Genomic DNA, 20,305 nt, shown 5'->3' on the forward strand with positions numbered 1-20,305 from the left:
CCCACTTCTGTCTATCCCCCTGGGGTTGCAGCAACCTGAAATTGTAAATGCTGGCTTGACTTCACTCTCCTCCCTTACACTTTTTCCTTAATGGTGTGCCTGACTCCCAGGAAACCTGTCCTACAGAGAAGGACAGACACCCACCCAATTCCAGGGAGATCCCTCCAAAGTTGCCCCAGCCCACTTCTCTTGCCAAGGAGGGTGCCCAGACTTCCCTTTGCAGCTCCCCTCCATGGAGCGGCTGCCCCACGATTCCCCACGAGTGCCAAGCAGAGTCTCCATCAACAGGCCCTTTCACAGAATGGCATGGCTTTGCATTTTAATCATCATATTACCACTTTCTGGAAGAAAGGGAAAGCTTTGGGATCACAAGTTCATAGAAGGAACAAACGGCAAAATTAAGAAAAGCAAGTCTAGTCCTTGTATGTTGCAGTTTTCCCTTCTGTCTGGAAGGGGAAAATCATGCTTTCAGGAAAATTCTCTGAATGACAAGTTTGGGGGTTTCTGGAGCCATATCCACAATAATGAGCCATTTGGGGACCTCTTCCCTTGCCTCCCACACCTACTCACTTGGAAGTAAAAATAAATTATCTTCCGTATCGTTAATGGAGTGCCCAGTTCCCCAGTCTGGCTCCGCAGTAAAGGAACTGTGAATATGAGTGATGCCTCCACAGTGTGCTGATGAGGAGGGCCCCTGGTCCCAGGAGATGCTTCCACGGGTGTGAGCGTTGCCGACTAATGGTGATGGGGGCTGGGTTGTGCGGGTACAGACCCCCTTGTTGTGTAACTCCAGGGAGCAGCAATCAGGATAGATCTGTATATATATATATATATATATATATATATTCACACACACCTCCTGGAGCTGTGCTGTGCTGCAGCCTGGCCTAGGCTGCAGGCTGGGTCAGCACCCCCTCTGGAGGCTGTGCTTATCTGGGGAGGCCTGGAGGCCAGAGCTCTTAGAAGCTGCCAAGCCAGGGTTCAGATGGCTGCAAGGAGAGCAGTTTCAGCCTGGACTCCTGACAAAAGAGACCTGCTTCCTCAGTTAGAAATAGCTCTCGCCTGGGCCCAGAAGAGGGGGAAGGGTGAAGAGGCCAAGGATAGGGTAACCCAGAGGATCAGGCTACGGGGACAGGGACTGGAGTGTCGGCAGGGCCTTCTGCAGGGTGGGGCTGAGCTGAAACCTCAGCCTCTTACCTGTGCTCCCCACACACAGTGTACCCCACACTCCACTCACCCTGTGTAATAGTGTCACTCCCTTTAAGGGGCTGCCTAAAGGAAGCCAAAGTGAGGGCAGGTAGGACGGGCAGGGGACCTTAAAGGAAAATGAATTAAAGAGCAACACTGCCCAGCAAGGGAAGGCATCTGGAGTTCTGAGTAATCCACCCCCGTCTCCTACCATCCATCCCCTGCATGGTGAGAGAATAAAGGTGCCAAAACCGGAAACCACCTAGGGACTTTAATTTTGGGTACCTCAGATCCTTCATTTATTCAACCTATTCTAATATCTGGAAGTTGAGTAATGAAAAAAAAGGACAAAAATACCCATGCTTCATGGAGTTTATATTCTAGTGGAGAAGATAGATAATGAACAAGATTTTATATGTATTATATATATATATAGATAGATAGATAGATAGATATGGTATTTAAGCTAAGGGAAAGTGCTAAGAAGACCAAATTAAGCAGAAGAGAGGAACATGAAATGTTGGAGATGGCTCGCATTACACTTGGTGGCCAGAAAAGGCCTCAGTGAAGGAATTTGGAGTAAAGACCTGTGGAAAGTGAGGGAGTGGCAGTGTGGGGGCGTGTAGGTGTGGAGTGGGGGGGGGGTGGGCATTCCATCAGCAAGTGGGCGTGCCTGAGCAACAGCAGGGAACCCAGCACGGCTGCAGGGAAGAGAGCAAGGGTGCACTCAGAGAGCACAGAGGCATGCTGTGACCATGTTTGCTCCCACAGGAGAAGCTGGAGTATTTCTTCCTCATCGTCTTCTCAATTGAAGCCGCCATGAAGATCATTGCCTACGGCTTCTTATTCCACCAGGACGCTTACCTGCGCAGTGGCTGGAATGTGCTGGACTTCACCATTGTCTTCCTGGGGTGAGAGCTGGGTGTGGGGAGACTGGAGGTCAGACCCTCGCTGAGGACTCTGTGCCCACTGCCACCACCAGCATCTTAGAGGTGGGGTGGGACTCCAGCTTTGTGCTAACCACTGCATGGAGCAGCCTCTGTTAGAGGCCAGCCCGGCAAGGGAGCTGTCCATGTTGGTGGAGAGTGGATCATTGCCCCTGGCCCTGCCCGCAGGTCAAAATCTCCTTACCAGGCTAGATGCTATAAATTCTATTATCCTCCTCACATCACACAAATTTGGAAATGATATGGGTGGTTCCACTGGTCAGCAGTTTCTGGATGTTCATAAGTTTCTCAGCCTCTGTCATTTATTAGTTTATTCCACAGGCCTGTACTGAGTACCTGTTATTTGGGTTCACAAAAGCGGACATTTATTAACCTGTATTAGTTTGCTAGGGCTGCCATAATAACGTTCCACAGATTGGGAAGCTGAAACGACAGGAATCTATTTCTCACAGTTCTGGAGCCTGGAAATTCAAGGTTAAGATGCTGGCAGGTTTGGGTTCACACGGTCTCTCCTCTGTGCGTGTGCATCCTTGGTGTCTCTTTGTGTGTCCAGAGTTCCTCTTCTTATAAGGACACCAGTCAAATTGGATGAGGGCCCACCCTAACAGCCTCGTTTCATCTTAACCACCTCTTTAAAGACCCTGTCTCCAAATACAACCACATTCTGAGGTGCTAGGGGTTAGGGCTTCAGCATATGAATTTAGAGGGAACATACCATACCCATAGCATTACCATGAGTAACTACCACGTAATGATAACAATAGCATTTATCAAGCACTTAATATGTGCTTACATGTACCATCTCATTTAATTCTCACCACAATCCTGTTTTCCTTCATTTTATGAATAAGGAAGCTAAAGAACAGAAAAGTCAAGCAACTTGCCCAAGGTCATACAGCTAGCTGGTGGCAGTGCCGGGATTCAAGCCAAAGCAGTCTCGGCTCCAGAGGCTGCATGCTTAACCAGTAGGCTATCCTTCAGTTCCGTAAGGATGGTATTGGTTACCTGCTAACCATCCAGTGCTACTTTTGGCTCAGTGGGGAAAACAGAAGAATTCTGAAGAATTCTGTGAATCAGCCTCTGCCTTTTACAAACTGCCCTGGTTGGAAGCCAAGACAAATGTGTACGGAATAATAGAGTGCAGAAAGCAGTACCTCACAGTGCATTATTGTTTCTTACGCAATGTGTCCCAGCGAGTTCTGCTGTTAGAAGGATTCGGAGGCGAAGGAGTTTGAGGTGGACTTCAAAGGATAATGGAAATTTGAGTAAATTAAGAGAGGAAGAGGAGGCCAGTAGGAAAGAAAATAAAGGGCATTATCAAAAAGTGCAGCCAGGAGGAAAAGCACGGAGGGAGAACTTGCTGTGGAGTTTCTTCTCTGGGTCGTCGCTGAGTATGGTACAGGTAACCTCCAGCCCGTGTTGGGGGTGCTCAGCCCCAGGGCCAGGGACTGCACCTGTGGCACACATACCTCAACCCCGTTCAGCACCCAAAGTAGACCTCACAAGTGGAGCACCGTGCTCTTTTCACTGAGTATGAACTTGATGTCAGAATCTTTTTAAGTGAAATTCCCCAGATAAGCATGATCAGATCATTTGTTAGTTGATGAACCATATTTGCCGTTTCTCCCCTAGGCCTTTCCACAGGTGCTCAAGCATGGACAGGACACAGGGCCCCATACCACTGGGGCAGTGGCTTTTCCAACCCCTGGACCCCCTCTCTCCCTCTTCTCCATTCTAGGGTCTTCACCGTGATTCTGGAACAGGTTAACGTCATCCAAAGCCACACAGCCCCAATGAGCAGCAAAGGAGCCGGCTTGGATGTCAAGGCCCTCAGAGCCTTCCGAGTGCTCAGACCCCTCCGGCTGGTGTCGGGGGTGCCTAGTGGGTGGCAGTGTGCCTGCAGACCCCTTTCTCCTCTCCCTTCCTGTTCCCTTGTCCCCCACTTCTGGGTCCCCTTCCTACCTTGACATCTCAGGGGCTTCCCAGGATTTACAGGGAGGGAGGGCCATGAGACCAAGCAGAGGTGACTCCTCTTTTTCCCTCCCTGCCTGCCTGTGCAGGCCTGCAGGTGGTCCTGAACTCCATCTTCAAGGCCATGCTCCCCCTCTTCCACATCGCCCTGCTGGTCCTCTTTATGGTCATCATCTATGCCATCATCGGGCTGGAGCTCTTCAAGGGCAAGATGCACAAGACCTGCTACTTCACTGGCACAGGTGAGCTCCCAGGGAAAGTGGGGCTGTGGGGCAGGGCCTAGGACGGCTCAGAAGGGGGAGCCACCCTACCTGGTGAAGGAGCCCGGGGCTCGGCCATTGCCGCCCACATCTGTTGACCTTAAGAATGGGTTTCTTCTGGATAAGGAGGACTTGGAGGAAGGACAGCTCTACTGGGGTCAGTGAGCCAAGAAAGTGAGCAGGGGCCTGGGTCGTGGCTTGTTCTGAAACACCCTCACCCCCTACCTCACATACAATGTGGTATCTTCCAGGCTCTCTGGACCTGTGGTAGATGGAGACATAGGCATGGGATAAGCCTGAATTTCTATGTGTACTTTTCCTGTCGCATAGTTTTAGCTTTAGTCTGAGCTGACCCTCAGAGCAGGCACCAAGAATAGGGTCTGAATGGGACCTCAGAAAAAACACCCAAGAGCCAAATGGAGTCATTTGTTGAGTTTCCAGAAATAACCTACATTGAAGCCCAGATATATTTGAGCTGAAGCAGCAGTTCTCAAACTTCTTGGCCTCAGGACCCCTTTTCTCTCTTAGGACCTCAGAGAGCTGTTGTTTATATAGGTTTTGATCTGTTGATATTCATGGTATGATAAATGAAAACCGAGGAACATGTCACAATATTAATTTATTAATTCACTTTTAAAGTACAGTAAGAAACCCATGACATCAGAACATAAGTAGTATATTTCTAATAAAAAATAACTAGATTTTTCCAAAACCAGTAATATTTGGTGAGAAGAGTGGTGACACTATTTTACACTTTTTGTAAATCTCGTCAATGCCTGGCTTGTTAGAGGCTGCTGGACTCTCACATCAACTTCTGTGTGTGTGTGCTACCACATCACACCTCATGTAGCCTCTGGAAAATTCCAGTCTATATTGTTGGGAGAATGAGAGACAGATGGGCAACTAATGTCTTAGCAGTATCGTGAAAATTGTTTTGGTCAGGCTGACACCCTGAAAGAATCTCGGGTCCCACTCTGAGACTGGCTGCTCTACCCTGCCAGCAGCTCGCTGGGACTTAGCCTCCTCCATAAGCCTGGCATTGAACTCACCAGAATAACTGTTCTAGCCTTCAGTGTCTCAGAAGACTCTACTCACTTCCTCATGACCATTGACAACAAAGGGACAGTCAACACCAGTCCCAAACCCAACTCACAAGAGTAAACTCTGGTCCAGCTTTCAGGGATTATATTCCTAGACCCCTCCCATTTCAGCCTCTTCCCATCACCACCACAATCTACATCCTATAATAAGCATTATCAGGATGGATAGGAGGGGACCTTTGATCAAACCTTCAACCCAAATTTGGAGGTCTCACTGGTGTTCTCATGAGATCTTGAGGAATGCTGAGCAGCAGTGCTCAAAAGCCCCTCTCGGATCGGGGCTTCTGACTTCATGGGGTCAGGACCCCCACAGACCCATCAATGTCCTCTCCTTTCCATCTTCAGAGCATTGAGCCTACACGGTAAATAGATAAACATGGGTAAGGCAGGGTGTTTCAGTTCTGATGAGCCAATCTAATCTCTGAACACAAAAGGAGACTGTAAAACATCCTAAGATAAAAGGAGATGCAGGATGTCATCAGAAGTACAGGATTTTAGAGACAAGAAAGCATCATCCAGGGGAACAAAGGAGAGTGCAGGCTCGGGCCTGGCGGGAACTTCCCCTGAGTGCAGACCCCTGCCCCGTCAGCTGGGTATCTTGTAAAGCTCAGCCCAGTGCTTTTGGAGCTTCTCCAATTTCACCTCCCAGACAGAACTCTCAAGTCAGAACATGCAAGCCCTCCACCCCCAGCCCCACTCCAGCCAGGCAGCTGCCTTCTTTTTTAAAGTTCTGTGGGGACAAATGACACTCAGATTACTCCTCTTTCATGGGTTGCACTGCATAGGACAATTAATCCTAGAAGCCGACCCTGCTATGAGGCCCGGGGGCCCAAAACTAATTCCCGCTGCCTGTAGCCATCCTCAGCCCCAGGCATTCGTCTTCACTGTCACCGTCTGCTCCATGTGAAGCTGTCTTTTGCATTATCAGCAGAGTGTCTTTAGACTTACTGCTCAATTATCTTAAACTGCTCTTATACACCTTTCCTCCTGTCAATGTCCACCTACTACTGTTGTCTGATGCTCTGTCTGCCTTCTGCCTCCAGATATCGTGGCCACGGTGGAGAATGAGGAGCCATCACCCTGCGCCAGGACGGGCTCAGGGCGCCGGTGCACCATCAATGGCAGTGAGTGCCGGGGCGGCTGGCCAGGGCCCAACCATGGCATCACCCACTTCGACAACTTCGGCTTCTCCATGCTCACCGTGTACCAGTGCATCACCATGGAGGGATGGACTGACGTCCTTTACTGGGTGGGTCTGGGCCCACACCTGCAGAACCATCTCCCTTCATCCACAGGCTTGCAAAGGAGCGGGGAGGGAGGGCTTGCCAATTCACACAGGAGGCCAATCTCTGACTTGAGTGACCACAGCTCCCTCTTGCTCCTCCCTGGGGAATCTATACAGGATGTGTGTCCCCTTCTGGTTCCCAGGTATGTGCCCCAGCATCCTATGGGGAAATCCCCATGATAAAATATGTCTGTGCAGGATCCAAGGGGCGGGTGAAGAATGGAAACCAGGAAAAACCTGGCTGTGAGTGACTCAATTCTGATGGCTTAGAATTTCAGACTTTTTGAGGAATGAAGGGCCCTTTGAGTCTTTTTCCTTGCCTCTGCAAGACTTCTTTCCCATATAACTATTATTAGATATTAGTTTCCTCACCTATAAAGTAAGGATAATAATGCTGTCCATATCAGAGTTAGTGGGAGAATTACAACAGTGCCCAGCACACAGTCAACACTCCATAAGAGTTTCTTTGTTGGAGTATATTATTTATTTGGTGTTTGTTAAGAGCTAGTTAGATTTCTTATTTCATCCTTCAATGATGGAAGGCATTGCTCCCATTTTACAGATAAGGAAACTGAGGCTCAGAGAGATTAAAGTAACTTGCCCACAGTTAAGAACTTAGTGAGCAACAGAGCCAAGAATCGAACTCTGATCCCCCTGGCTCCAATCCGGAATTAACCACAATATGATGCTGCCTATTGTGGGGGTGGGGGGATTGTAAAACTGTCAGATGCTTTGCAAATATAAAGGATTAGTATAAATAGTTATTGTAAGTGTGTATTAGGAGAGCAAATTTTTTAAAATGTCAAAGGACTGTCACATGTATGATTTCACCTCTGTTTCAAGCCTGTGAGGAGAGACAGCCCATGTCGTGATCACCATTAGATGGATGGGAATAATGCTCAGAGATGTGAAGTGACTTGTCCAGGGTCACAGAGGTTGTTCATTTGAAAAATATTGGCTTTAAATAAATCAACTGGAGATAGAGTCTACGAGGGAGGTCAAGTGAAGGAGGCAGATAGGAGACATTCTTGGTTGGAGGGAAATTAGGTCAGTCTTGCCCGGGCCAAGTAGGCAGTCAGCAAGGTCTACTTAGGGAGATCCTTCCAGACCAGATCCTAGTCCTCAGGCTGGAAAAGTCCTTCCAGACTAGTCCTCAGGTTAGGAAAAATGTCCCCTCACTGTCCCAGGGTGGCTTCTGTCCTTGTGCCCCAGGGTTGGGTGGAGTCTTAATGAGCAGACTTGGGGAAGGAGAGCCAAGCCCTCAACTCAGAGGATCACACCTCTGTCCTGACCAGGTCAATGATGCCATCGGGAATGAGTGGCCCTGGATCTATTTTGTCACCCTCATTCTGCTGGGATCCTTCTTCATCCTCAACCTGGTGCTGGGTGTCCTGAGCGGGTAAGAAAGTTCAAAGGTAGGCAGGGGAGAAAAGAGAAAGAGGAGGAGGGGAGAAGGAGGAGGAAGGAAAAGGAACCGATGGAAAAGAAACAGGATGGGTGGGGGGGTGGTGGAGAGGAGGAGGAGAGAAAGCAGGAGGAGGAAGGAGTGGAGCAGGGCAGGGGGCTGTGGGTCAGGCCCTCGGCTCATCCCTGGGTTCCCTGTCAACCTCAGTTGGGCCAAGAGCGCTTCCTTCCTGGTGAGCAGGAAGAGAGGAGATGCACGCAGGAGCCCTTCAAGTTTTAATTTGCCTTTCACCTCCTCCTGAAGTCTTCCCCCATTCTTGCCCCTCCTGTCCCTCTGTTTTGACACTCCTCAGTGAAGCCCCTGAGGCTCCAGCCTCCTGGCCCCGGGGGTGCCTAAGTGGAGCCTCAGCACTAAGAGGCAGTGGGGCTTTCGGTTAAGCACACAGACTGGAGCTAGAATGCCCACATTTAAATCCCTGCACTACTGCTTGATGGCTGGGTGACCTTTACCTAATTACCTAACTTCTCTGTGCCTTAATTTCCACATCTGCCACCTAAGAATTATTTCGATATCTATCTCATAGGGTTGTTGTCAGGATTAAATAAGTTAATACATGTAAAGTACTTAGAACAGAGTCCAGCACAAAATAAGCACTAAATACTAATGGTCATTATTAATGAGAGCTGTTCTCTTTGAGACAGTCCTGCTGTCATCCCTCCACCCACCCCAGCACAGCAGAGAGGCTAGAAGTCACCATCAGCCTTCTTCCCCATTGGTATCATCCCATTCTAGAAGCTTCCCTCCAGGCAGTCTGTAGATAGAATTCTGGGAGTCTGTAAACTTGCATAGGAAACATTTATCTTTATTTTTCACAACTGTAACTGAAATTTAGTGTTTCCTTTAGTAATAAACATAGGCAACAAACCACAGTGCTATTAGCAGGGCCTATGACTTGTCCTAAGAGAAATCATGTCACATTACAGTTGTCACGAATAGTATTTACACTAATTACTCCATACTTTGAAATTATGATAGATATCAAACCTGCAGCTAGATCTTGCTAATGAGTTAATGAAAAAGCAAATGTATTACTTGATCACAGTATTTTTGCATTTTAATAACTATATTTTAACATACAGTCATGTGCTGCATGATGACATTTCAGTCAATGACGGGCTGCATCCACAACAGTGGTGCGCTAAGATTGTACTGTATTTTTACTGTACCATTTCTATGTTTAGCTATGTTTAGATCCACAGATACAATTGCCTATGGTATGCAGTATAGTAACACGCTGTCCAGGTTTGTAGGCTAGGAGCAATAGGCTATGCCATGTAGCCTAGATGTGCAGTCGGCTCTCCCATCTAGGTTTGCGCAAGTACGCTCTTGATGTCTGCACAGAGATGAAGTCACCTAACAGTGCCTTTCTCAGAACGCATCCCAGTCATTAAGTGAAGACTGACTGTAACTGGCTTCTTTGTCATGCTATGGTTTTATTTTGTGCATTTCACATTATTCTGAAGAGAGATCCATAGGCTTCACTGTACTTTCAAAGTGTCCATGGCACAAACTGGTCAAGAGCCCCTCCCTGGACCCCGCCTGACCAGGGCAACTCGACCTGCCCTGTGGGCCAACCCCTCCTGGCTGCCAGGCACAGCTCCTCAGAGCCCACGCCTGTGCTGTCGTCTTCCCCCTGCCCCGCGGGGCAGGTGGCCATAGCCCAGGGCTGCCCTCTGCTGGCCTGAAGATCCCTCACGGAGCCTTGGGTCCTTTTCTTCCAGCCATGCCAACTGGTTCCTTGGAGTCCAAGGAGAATTTTCCCCAGGACTTTGGTCTGTACAAAACTAAATTTCTAAGGTAGTTTCAAGGGTTGGGGCAGTATGACCAACTTGAGGCTCCGTGGCTGATTCAGTTAGGCAATGGACTGCCTGGTCATTAACCCCTAATGTGCAAGGGGAACCCCAAAATGAGGCAGGAGACAATGAGATGGATGAGAAGAAAGAAATGAGGAAGGGGCAAGGAGTGCTCCAAGATGTTCCTGGAGGGTGGGGACAGGTGAGCGGTAAGTGAGAGGGGCTGTCTCTCAGCCACCTTGAGGGACACCTGGACCCCAGGCAACACCCCTGGGCCAGAAAAAGGAGCGCTCTAGCCACAGAATGGGCTTGTCTGTCCTCAGGAAGCTCAGTCTTTCCCTGACCCTGTTCCCTCTTCTCCTCCTCTCCTGGCTCCCCCATCTCATTTCAGGGAATTCACCAAGGAGCGGGAGAAGGCCAAGTCCAGGGGAACCTTCCAGAAGCTCCGGGAGAAGCAGCAGCTAGATGAGGACCTTCGGGGCTACATGAGCTGGATCACGCAGGGCGAGGTCATGGACGTTGAGGACTTCAGAGAAGGTTTGGGCCCAAAGGCTGTGGTCAGCACTCACCCCACTCACTCCCACCTCTGAGTCACACCTTGCAATCAGGCCCACTGAGCAAGTCCAACATTAGTCCTTTGAGGGTGAGTGACTCGCCTAAAGCAAAATGGTTCAAAATGGTAGGATCCAGGTGTGACCAGAGCTCTTCCCAAAGGTACATGCTGCCCATCCTCATGGCCCCTCCCCTGCAGATAAAGCGGGCTCTTTAGCTCTTGGAACTCTCAGTGTCTGGAAAGCATGAAGAAATCCAGGCCTACCTAGGACCCATTGTCGCAGATGTCTCTGGTCAATGGGCCCTTGTCTTGGGTGCCCAGCCCAGGTGTGTCCAGCCCAGAGGGGCCCTGAAGGCTGGCTGACTCTTTTTCTCCTGTCTCCAGGAAAACTGTCTTTGGATGAAGGTGGCTCTGACACAGAGAGCCTGTATGAAATTGCAGGCTTGAACAAAATCATCCAGTTCATGTGAGTACCTGCCCACCGCCCCAGGAACCCCCAACCCCCAGCTCCCTGAGACATGAGGGTAGAGTCCAGTTACTTCCCCTCAGTGGTTTCAGAGTCACTTGTCTAATCCTTTAGAAAGGCAGCCTTTTTAAGAAAATAGGGCCAGTTCCTGCTCTGAGGGACTCCGCAGGGACCAGACCCTCGGGGAATGTGCGATCAGAGGGGTCCTGAGCAGATGACCTATTTATATAGCACATAAGAAGGACACTGGGAGCCTCCGGGAGCAGTGAGCATGCTTGCTGCTGCTTCACCCTGATCAGGGCAGAGCTGGGTGAGGTCATTCGTGTTGGAAAGCTCTACGGGGGAAGAGGGAAAGCGTACACAGCAGAGGCTGCACAAACCAGGAGCCCCTCAGGAAGGGGGCTGGAGGCAAGAGCACACTCCATGCTCTCTCGCCTTTGTCTTAAGAGGAGGGTTTGTTTATTTGGTTGGCTGTTTCCTTTTACAAATTCATACTTAATTATGATTTTGAAAGATCAAACGATAGAGCTATACATCAAAGAAAAGATGAAGGTCCCCAGTGCCCTTCAAAGAGGTAACCATGGTAACAGATGTGCAGCCTCTAAGATCTTTTCTGTGCTTTCATCCGTCTTGCACACACACATACACGTGCCAGGATTTTTTTGTTTTTGTTTTGATTTTTTACATAATGGGGTTGTTTGTGTTAACTACTGTCACCACAGGGACTAGAAGAGTGCCTAGCACATATGAGGTGTTGCCAAATATTTGTCAAATAAATCAATATAATACACACTAACGGATAATCCAGTAAAGGATTATCTAGTGACTTATATTTTTTTACTTAAAATTATCTATTAAGAGCAATTTTCAGAGCAGATTCACTTTCTTTTTTGTATCTTTGGATGTAAAATATTCCACAGGATGAATATACCATAATGTAGTTAATTTTTCCCCTCTTTGGCGATACAAACAGTGCCGCAGGGAACAGTTGTGGATGAGTATGACCATTTCTGCCAAAGGAACTCTAGAAATAGACTTGCTGGGTCAAAGGGTATAGCTACTCCCAGCTCCTCGGAAGTCTGAGGTGGGAGGATCACTTGAGCACAAGAATTCAAGTCCAGTCTGGGCAACCTAGCAAGACCTGTCTAAATAAATAAATAATAAAACATTAATAAACAGAGCATATAGGCTTTAAATTTTGGTAAGTGCTACCAATTCATCCCAAAAAGATTGTACTGTCAAAGCTCATTTCCCCTCACCCTCCCCAGGTATTATTAATTTGTTGAAGAGTGGCCTTTGATAATGGGCAAAACGTGGCATCTCAGAGTTGCTTTAATTAAAATTAAACCACACGGAGCGTCTGCTCCTTGCCAGGCACTTGTGCTAAGCATTTTGCGTGCATCCTCTCATTCCATTGCCTCGGAGATTTGCGCCATTATTGCTCTTCTGTGAAAGATGGAGGGTTTTACTCAGTCTGGCTCCCCAGCTCATGCCCTGAGCTCCTCTCATGTGGCTGGAGGAAGAGGGGTGGTCAGGCTACACATGGCTGGAGTTTGTCTGAAGGTAGCTTGGACAGGTGGGGCGTAGAACAGCACAGCACTGTACGCCATCCTCTGTCCCCTCCCTCAGCCGGCATTGGAGGCAGTGGAACCGCATCTTTCGCTGGAAGTGCCATGACATCGTGAAGTCCAAGGTCTTCTATTGGCTGGTGATTCTCATCGTTGCCCTCAACACCCTGTCTATCGCCTCAGAGCACCACAACCAGCCTCTCTGGCTGACCCGTTTGCAAGGTGAGGCGGAACGGAGTGAAGCGGGGAGGAGGGCACATGTGGCTGTGGCTTGATGTCAAAATCAGCCAATGTCACCACAGGTTTTGCAGAAGAGGTCAATTAGATATTGACATCATTTTCTAAAAATTATGGACCATGAGTGCTGGATTATATGACCAAATCCGCTCCTTTCACGGGAGTAAAATGGAGACCTCAAGTGGCAAAGCAACATACCCAATTTTCCTCTTCATGGCGTTGTTACTTACCAAGGGCAGTAAAAGCAATAGGCTGGGACAGGTGCTTGCCCAGGTGTCCGGGCAGATTATTCCAATCACAGATCACTGGACATAAAATTGCTAGTAATTTAGAGGTCTAAGCACCCAAGTTCAAATTCTACAAAAACAGCAATCTTTCACCAACTATTTATTGAGTGCATCCTACATGTAAGGCACAGGAAAAGAACTCAGGATACAGAGAACACTAATACACCACTCCTGGCTTCAAGGAGCTTACTTAGCCAGAGGGGAAGACTGATGTTAATAAACAATTCCAAGTCAATACAAGGAGGGCAATGATAGAGGTAAATACAAGGTAGCAGCAAGAGGAGAATCACAGAAGAGATGCTGGAACTCTGTGGATCTTAAAGGATAGGTAAACAAGCCCCAGGCAGTCAAAGGGAGGAGGGGATCCTGCAGAAGGAACAGTGTGTGCAAAGACATGAAGATTTAAAACAGCTTAGTGAATTCAGGAAGCTGTAAGAACTTTGCATGTGACTAAGAGAGTGGCAACACTTACGTTTGCTCATGGGGGCCTTGTGTTAGGCCATTCTTGTGTTGCTATAAAAAAATACCTGAGGCCGGGCGCGGTGGCTCACGCCTGTAATCCCAGCACTTTGGGAGGCCGAGGCGGGTGGATCACGAGGTCAAGAGATCGAGACCATCCTGGCCAACATGGTGAAACCCCATCTCTACTAAAAATACAAAAATTAGCTGGGCGTGGTGGCGTGCACCCGTAGTCCCAGCTTCTCAGGAGGCTGAGGCAGGAGAATCGCTTGAACCCGGAAGGTGGAGGTTGCAGTGAGCCGAGATTGCACCACTGCACTCCAGCCTGGTGACAGAGCGAGACTCCGTCTCAAAAAAAAAAAAAAAAAAAAAAAAAAAATGCACCTGAGACTGGGTAATTTATAAAGAAAAGAGATTTGGTTGGCTCACAGTTCTGCAGCCTTTACAGAAAACATGGGCTGGCATCTGCTCAGGTTCTGAGGAGGGCTTGGGAAGCCTACAATCACGATGGAAGGCAAAGGGAGGGCAGGCATGTCACATGGCGAAAGCAGGAGCAAGAGAGAGAAAGAGTAGGAGGGGAGGTGCCACACACTTTTAAATGACAGGTTTTGTGGTGAACTCAGAGTGAGCTCATTTAACACCAAAGAAATGGCCCAAGCCATTCACGAGGAATCTGTCCCCACAATCCAAACACCCCCCACCAGGCCCCAGCTCCAGCTTTGGGAATTACATTTCCACATGAGATTTGGGCAGGGCTATCTATCCAAACGATATCAGGCCTTATATGTGAATAAAGTGTTGGACTTTACACTTTAGGCAATGGAAAGCCAGTGAGAAGTTAAAAGCAGGAATATAATGTGATCAGACTTGAGTCTTGGAAAGATCAGTCTTGGTGGAAGGTCAATGAGTCGGCCTCGTCCACGTGGTAGATGTTCCCCTGGGTGTGAAGCTCTGGACCATGAGACTAGCAGGATACGAGAAAAGACTGACCAGTTCCACCAACACGGTGGACAAACTCAGTGCCCTCCCCACTACAAACAAGTAACACTGCTGCATAAGGCATAAGAACGATGTTTCCTGGAATGAAAAGGAAGTCTTTGAGTGGCAGAAACAAAGAAGTGACCCAAAGCCAGAGCAGCGAGCTTGTGAGCTGACTTCCAAGGACATTTTAGACCTAGGCCTAAACCCTAATGGGTAGCAGCTGGGTTCCTAAGGCATGTGCAGGGCTGGAGACAGGGCCCTGGGCCTGCATGAGATGGGAACTGGCACTGTCATACCTACATAGAGCCAGGGCCCTGGAAAGGCTGCCCCCATGGAAGGGAAGCCAAAATCTCACTGGGCCAGGAAACAAGCTTGGAAGTTTATTCCTGCTAGAGGCCCTGGGAGAAAGGAAAAATGTCTCAAGTGAAAAATCAAAATCCTATCAGTGCCTTATATAGGTATGGGGTCCAAGATACACTACCTCTCATGGTCCAAGGATTCTAAGCTAAGATAGTAACATAAAAATCAAGTTGCAAACAAGTAAAATCCCTAGGGTACCCAACAGAAGGAAACATAAACCATTCTTTAAGGATGCTTCTTAATCTAAGGCATATAGAATTTCTGAAGGGAAACGTGTTTCCTGAAGATGAGATCACAATTAAAAAAACAAACAAACAAACAAACAAAAACTGCAAACCAAATAAGGAACAGAGCCACCCTGAGAAAGAGTCATCAGGTACAATCAATGGAAGCTGGCAGCCCCAAAAACCTGAGATGATAGAACAGTACAAAGGAGACTGTTTAAAATGATGAAAGAGGTAAAAGAAGGAAAATAAATAGAAAACAAGATTATCTTTTTCTATGAGAATGAAATAGGAAACAAAGCTAGTTCTAAATTACTAGCTACAGGTCAGATGAATTCATTCATTCATTCCTCTCAACCAATCTTCTCGAGAGCACCTTGAATGTGCCAATCGTTGTCAAAACACTGTCAGTGACCAAATGTGGAGGTGATGTGAACAGTGCCCACCAAGAGGAGTCAGGGGTGATTTTGAGGTTTGTGGCCTATGCAGATAAATGGATAGTAGTGCCACCTGCTGAGAAAATGGTTAATGACCAAGTATTTGGGGTAGTGGGGGAGGATGGGCGGTATCCATGAGCTTCATCTTGGGCATGGTGAGTTTGATGTGCCATTGAGACATCCCAATGGATATGTCAAGGAAGCAGATGGAAAAATAGGTCTGGAACTCAGCAGAGCAGTCTCAGCTAAAGAACTAAATCTGGGAGGCGTTGGTGGGGATGGTCTGAAGCTGTGGTCTTAGATAACACCAGATCCCCAGGGGAGAGTGTATACTCAAGGGTATCACTCAAATCAAGCATTCAATGACTCGCTGTTTCATCCTGCTGAACCCTCAGCTGGAATTGCCCCAAAAGCTGTGGTAGGGGAATTCTCACAAAGGACTACCCCAAACAGTCTTGAGATAGGGTCGGTTGCGATTCCAAAGAAAGAAGCACTAAACGCCAGGGTCATCAGTTCACAGCTTTTGTTGGGGAAACTTGCTACACAGAATGTTGCAGCAATCCTCATGATGGACAGCCAGAGAAAAGGGGTGTTCTACCCAGACTTATCCACAGCAATGGGGTCAGGGCATGGACTTTATATAACGGTTTAAGGAATCTGGCTCAGGGCTGTGGCCAGTTCCTTTCAATGCTTGGGGCAACACCTATTACCTTTATTAGTGCCTAGGAATGTTCAAGGCCCCAGTATGAGGTCAAGCCTGCTGAGAAAAACCTGTGGCTGTGGATCACAGAGTGGTCAAAGCGCTCTGTGATTTTCAGTTAGGACACAGAAAGAAAGTGGCGGGGTGGGGGTGGGGAGAACTGGAAGACCCTATACTTGCTGATGTAAAGAATGTATCTGCAGAGGAGGCTTAGGAAAATACAGAGAAGTAGAGGAAACCCGGAAGGATGTGGCACCACAGAAGCCAAGGACAGAATGCTTGAAAAAGCAAGAGGATGGTCGACAGTGCCCAGTGCTGCTGGGAGGTCAGGAGCAGGAGGGTTAGATTAGCATTGGATGTGGCAGATGGATGCCCCTGGAGAGAGCTGTGTTGGTGAAGTAGTAAGGGTGCATCCAGGTAGGGATGAGGTGAAGAGCAAATGTGACAGGGCAAGGGGTGAAGAAGTGAAGGGAGCAATATAGACAACTTTCGGGAGTTTGATGGTGACAGGGAGGAGAGAGCTAGGACAGGAGATAGAGGGAAAAGGGGAGAGTCTTGGGCTTTTTTTTTTTTTTTTTTTTTGAGATGGAGTCTCACTCTGTCACCGGGCCGGAGTGCAGTGGCTCGATCTCGGCTCACTGCAACCTCCGCCTCCCAGGTTCAAGCGATTCTCTTGCCTCAGCCTCTCGAGTAGCTGGGACTACAGGCATGTGCCACCACACCCAGCTACTTTTTGTATTTTTAGTAGAGACGGGGTTTTACCATGTTGGTCAGGCTGGTCTCAATCTCTTGACCTCATGATCTGCCTGCCTCGACCTCCCAAAGTGCTGGGATTGCAGGTGTGAGCCACCACGCTCAGCCTAGATTTGGGCTTTAAGAATGGCAAAGGGAGGGTCCATTTGAAAGACAGCAGTTAAATATATAGGAAAGAGAAAGAATCATGGACAGGGAGATTCCCAAAAAGGGGGAGGGGGCAAAGCATGGGAGGATGGATTGGCTTCAGGTAGGTGGCAGGACCCTTCTTTACCGGGAGGGAGGTGTATAGGAATGAGAGAGTAGCAGACTTAATGAACTTCGGTAGAATTAAGAGTAATAAAATCCTCTTCCTGTTAAATATGATATGAGTTAGCTTGCAAGAAATCAATGGGCAAAATTTACCAGGTTTTTTTTTTTTAAGTTAATTTAAAAATTCGCTGGGCATAGTGGCTCACACCTGTAATCCCAGCATTTGGGATTCCGAGGCTGAGGCCAGCGGATTGCTTGAGCCCAGGAGTTCAAGACCAGCCTGGGCAACATGACGAAACCCTGTCTCTATTAAAAATACAAAAAACTAGCTGGATGTGGTGGTGCGTGCCGGTAGTGGGGAGGATCACTTGATCCTGGGAAGTCGAGGCTGCAGTGTGCCATGATTGTGCCATGATTGTGCCACTTCACTCCAGTCTGGGCAGAGTGAGGCCTTGCCCCCTGCACCCCCAGAAAACATCCATGGTGCCTTGGAAACAAGGGAAGGGGCGTCCTGGGTTGAGGCCAAGCCACGGCCAAGGCTGGGAGTCAGGAGAAGGGAAGGAGAGTGATGCCAGGCCTGTGCCGCCAACCCTGCAGACATTGCCAACCGGGTGCTGCTGTCCCTCTTCACCGTTGAGATGCTGGTGAAGATGTACGGGCTGGGCCTGCGCCAGTACTTCATGTCCATCTTCAACCGCTTCGACTGCTTCGTGGTGTGCAGCGGCATCCTGGAGATCCTGCTGGTGGAGTCAGGCGCCATGACGCCCCTGGGCATCTCCGTGCTTCGCTGCATCCGCCTGCTGAGGATCTTCAAGATCACCAAGTGAGTGCCGGGGGCGGCTAGCACTCCCGGGTCCCCGGCAGGTACCACGGGCTGGTCTGGTCTACACCCGTCTCATTTCCTGGGGTCTGGGATCTGTGCAGGTTCACCAGTGGCCCCTTGCCCAGACTTCCCTCCCTCCTTGAAATAACCTCCTTCTGTGAAAAAGGAATCACTTCCCCACTTTGAATTCATTTCTCTGTTTTTTTCTTACCATAGTCTATGGCAGGGCAGGGAGAGGGGGTGGTGGAAAAGAGAAAGGAAGAAAAGAAAAGGGAAGATGGGAAGAGGGAAGGAGGACAGGAAGAGCTGTAGGGAAAGGGGTGGAAATAAGAAAGAAGGAGGAACACAGACAATCAGGGCCTTTGTGAGGTGGTGAGGGAAGAGGAGAGGGGTTCATCTGCTTGCACTATTTATCCATCACTTGCATGAGCTGGGTACTGTGCTAAGCACAGGGCATCAAGGGTGCACATGAGAAAAGCCATCCTTATTCTCACAGGGTTTCTTGTCCAGTGATGGGACCTAAAGTTAATCAATAGTCATATTAACCAGTGTGAAATTACAAACAGACAAGTGCTCTGTAGGAAGGAGAGAGTGGGCATGCAGCCATGAATCCAGGGCCTTCCAGCTCCGAGGCAGCCCCCTCCCTCTGTGTCACATCAGTCCTGAGTCTTTCTCCCAAGCCTGTCCACACCTTGTGGGCCCCAGTGAGAGGGTCTGTTTCCTTCCGCCTTGCGCCTCCTCCTCCTTCAGATATTGGACATCGCTGAGCAACCTGGTGGCATCCCTGCTCAATTCCATCCGCTCCATCGCCTCCCTGCTGCTGCTGCTCTTCCTCTTCATCGTCATCTTCGCCCTCCTGGGCATGCAGCTCTTTGGGGGAAGGTATGACTTTGAGGACACAGAAGTACGGCGCAGCAACTTCGACAACTTTCCCCAAGCCCTCATCAGCGTCTTCCAGGTAGGCTCTCTCTCTGCATGTCCCTCCTTCTGCACAGTTACTGAATCCTGCTTCTTGTCCTTCAAGATCAAGGTGGGCATCACCTTCTCCAGGAAGCCTTCTCTATCTGCTGGTTGAGTGCAATGTCCTTCTCTGGGCTCGCCTATCACCTGTGCTTCTCTCCATTGTAACACTTGCTTGTCTCCTTCACTGCAGCTGCACCCACTTTGTCTGATTAGTCTTTGTTTCTGGTTCCTAGCACAGTGCTGGCCTACTGCAGGATAATATGACTGGGTTAGGGATGGCCTGGGAGTCCGGATGCATGCTTTCATGTGCTACTCAGATCTCAGGGCAAAGTCAGATAAGGGGAGCTTTTCCTCCCCAAGGCTGAGAAAGCCCCAGAGAAACACAAACCGTTTTTCACTCTGCAGGCACGACACAGCCGGTTCATTAGCAGCCACCCAAGGGAGCATGGCTGTGGCCCAGTGAGAAGCTGTCAGGGCCTCTGGCCTCCTGGAGGAGTTTTCTTGGTGTAGACATGGAAACATTCCTCTCTGGAGTGGCCCATATTTCATGAGTGACACCTCCCTTTTGTAACAGTGAGAGAGGCAGTGTGTGATCGTCCGTCGATCCTCTCTTTCTTCCATTAGCCCCACTGGCTGGTCAGGCCTCGGGCCTTTCAAGAGACTTGACTTTTCACATGACTTCTAAGGCCAGAATAACAGGAGCCCTGGGTGGGTGCAGCACAGTGAAGCCCGGGGATTAGGAACAGAACGGGGAAGTGGCGAGCCCACAGTCCAATTTCTTGTCCGTAGAGAGCAGCGATAAGCTTCTAGATCATTGGAATAGGGGTTTTGTTTTGTTTTTTGAGATGGAGTCTCGCTCTGTCACCCAGACTGGAGTGCAGTGGCACAATCTCAGTTCACTGCAACCTCCATCTCCTGGGTTCAAGTGATTCTCCTGCCTCAGCCTCCCAAGTAGCTGGGATTGTGCCCACCACAATGCCTGGCTAATTTTGCATTTTTAGTAGTGATGGGGTCCCACCATGTTGGCCAAGCTGGTCTTGAACTCCTGACCTCAAATGATCCACCCATCTCGGCCTCCCAAAGTGATAAGTAACAGGTGTGAGCCACTATTCCCCAGCTGGAATAGGGGTTTCGGGGAGAGCAGGGGCTGGCCACCCGGACTGTGGAATGAAAAGACGGAAGGTCTGAGAGAACCACAGAGTTGAAGACCTTCAGTCAATGCGGTTCCAACAG

General features: G+C 48.9%; 1 protein-coding gene across 1 annotated transcript in view; it reads left to right on the forward strand.

The window, feature by feature from the left end:
• The window catches only part of CACNA1S (calcium voltage-gated channel subunit alpha1 S), a 73,435-nt gene that overhangs the window by 16,618 nt on the left and 36,512 nt on the right, over positions 1-20,305 (forward strand). The window contains exons 3-12 of the mRNA XM_030818682.1: positions 1,960-2,099; positions 3,874-4,016; positions 4,196-4,348; positions 6,510-6,715; positions 8,047-8,150; positions 10,401-10,546; positions 10,947-11,028; positions 12,658-12,818; positions 17,884-18,109; positions 18,860-19,067. Of these exons, the coding sequence (XP_030674542.1) occupies positions 1,960-2,099; positions 3,874-4,016; positions 4,196-4,348; positions 6,510-6,715; positions 8,047-8,150; positions 10,401-10,546; positions 10,947-11,028; positions 12,658-12,818; positions 17,884-18,109; positions 18,860-19,067 (1,569 nt within the window). The remainder of the gene's footprint in view (positions 1-1,959; positions 2,100-3,873; positions 4,017-4,195; positions 4,349-6,509; positions 6,716-8,046; positions 8,151-10,400; positions 10,547-10,946; positions 11,029-12,657; positions 12,819-17,883; positions 18,110-18,859; positions 19,068-20,305) is intronic.

Source organism: Nomascus leucogenys, chromosome 9 (assembly GCF_006542625.1).
Source record: "Nomascus leucogenys isolate Asia chromosome 9, Asia_NLE_v1, whole genome shotgun sequence".
NCBI lineage: Eukaryota > Metazoa > Chordata > Mammalia > Primates > Hylobatidae > Nomascus > Nomascus leucogenys.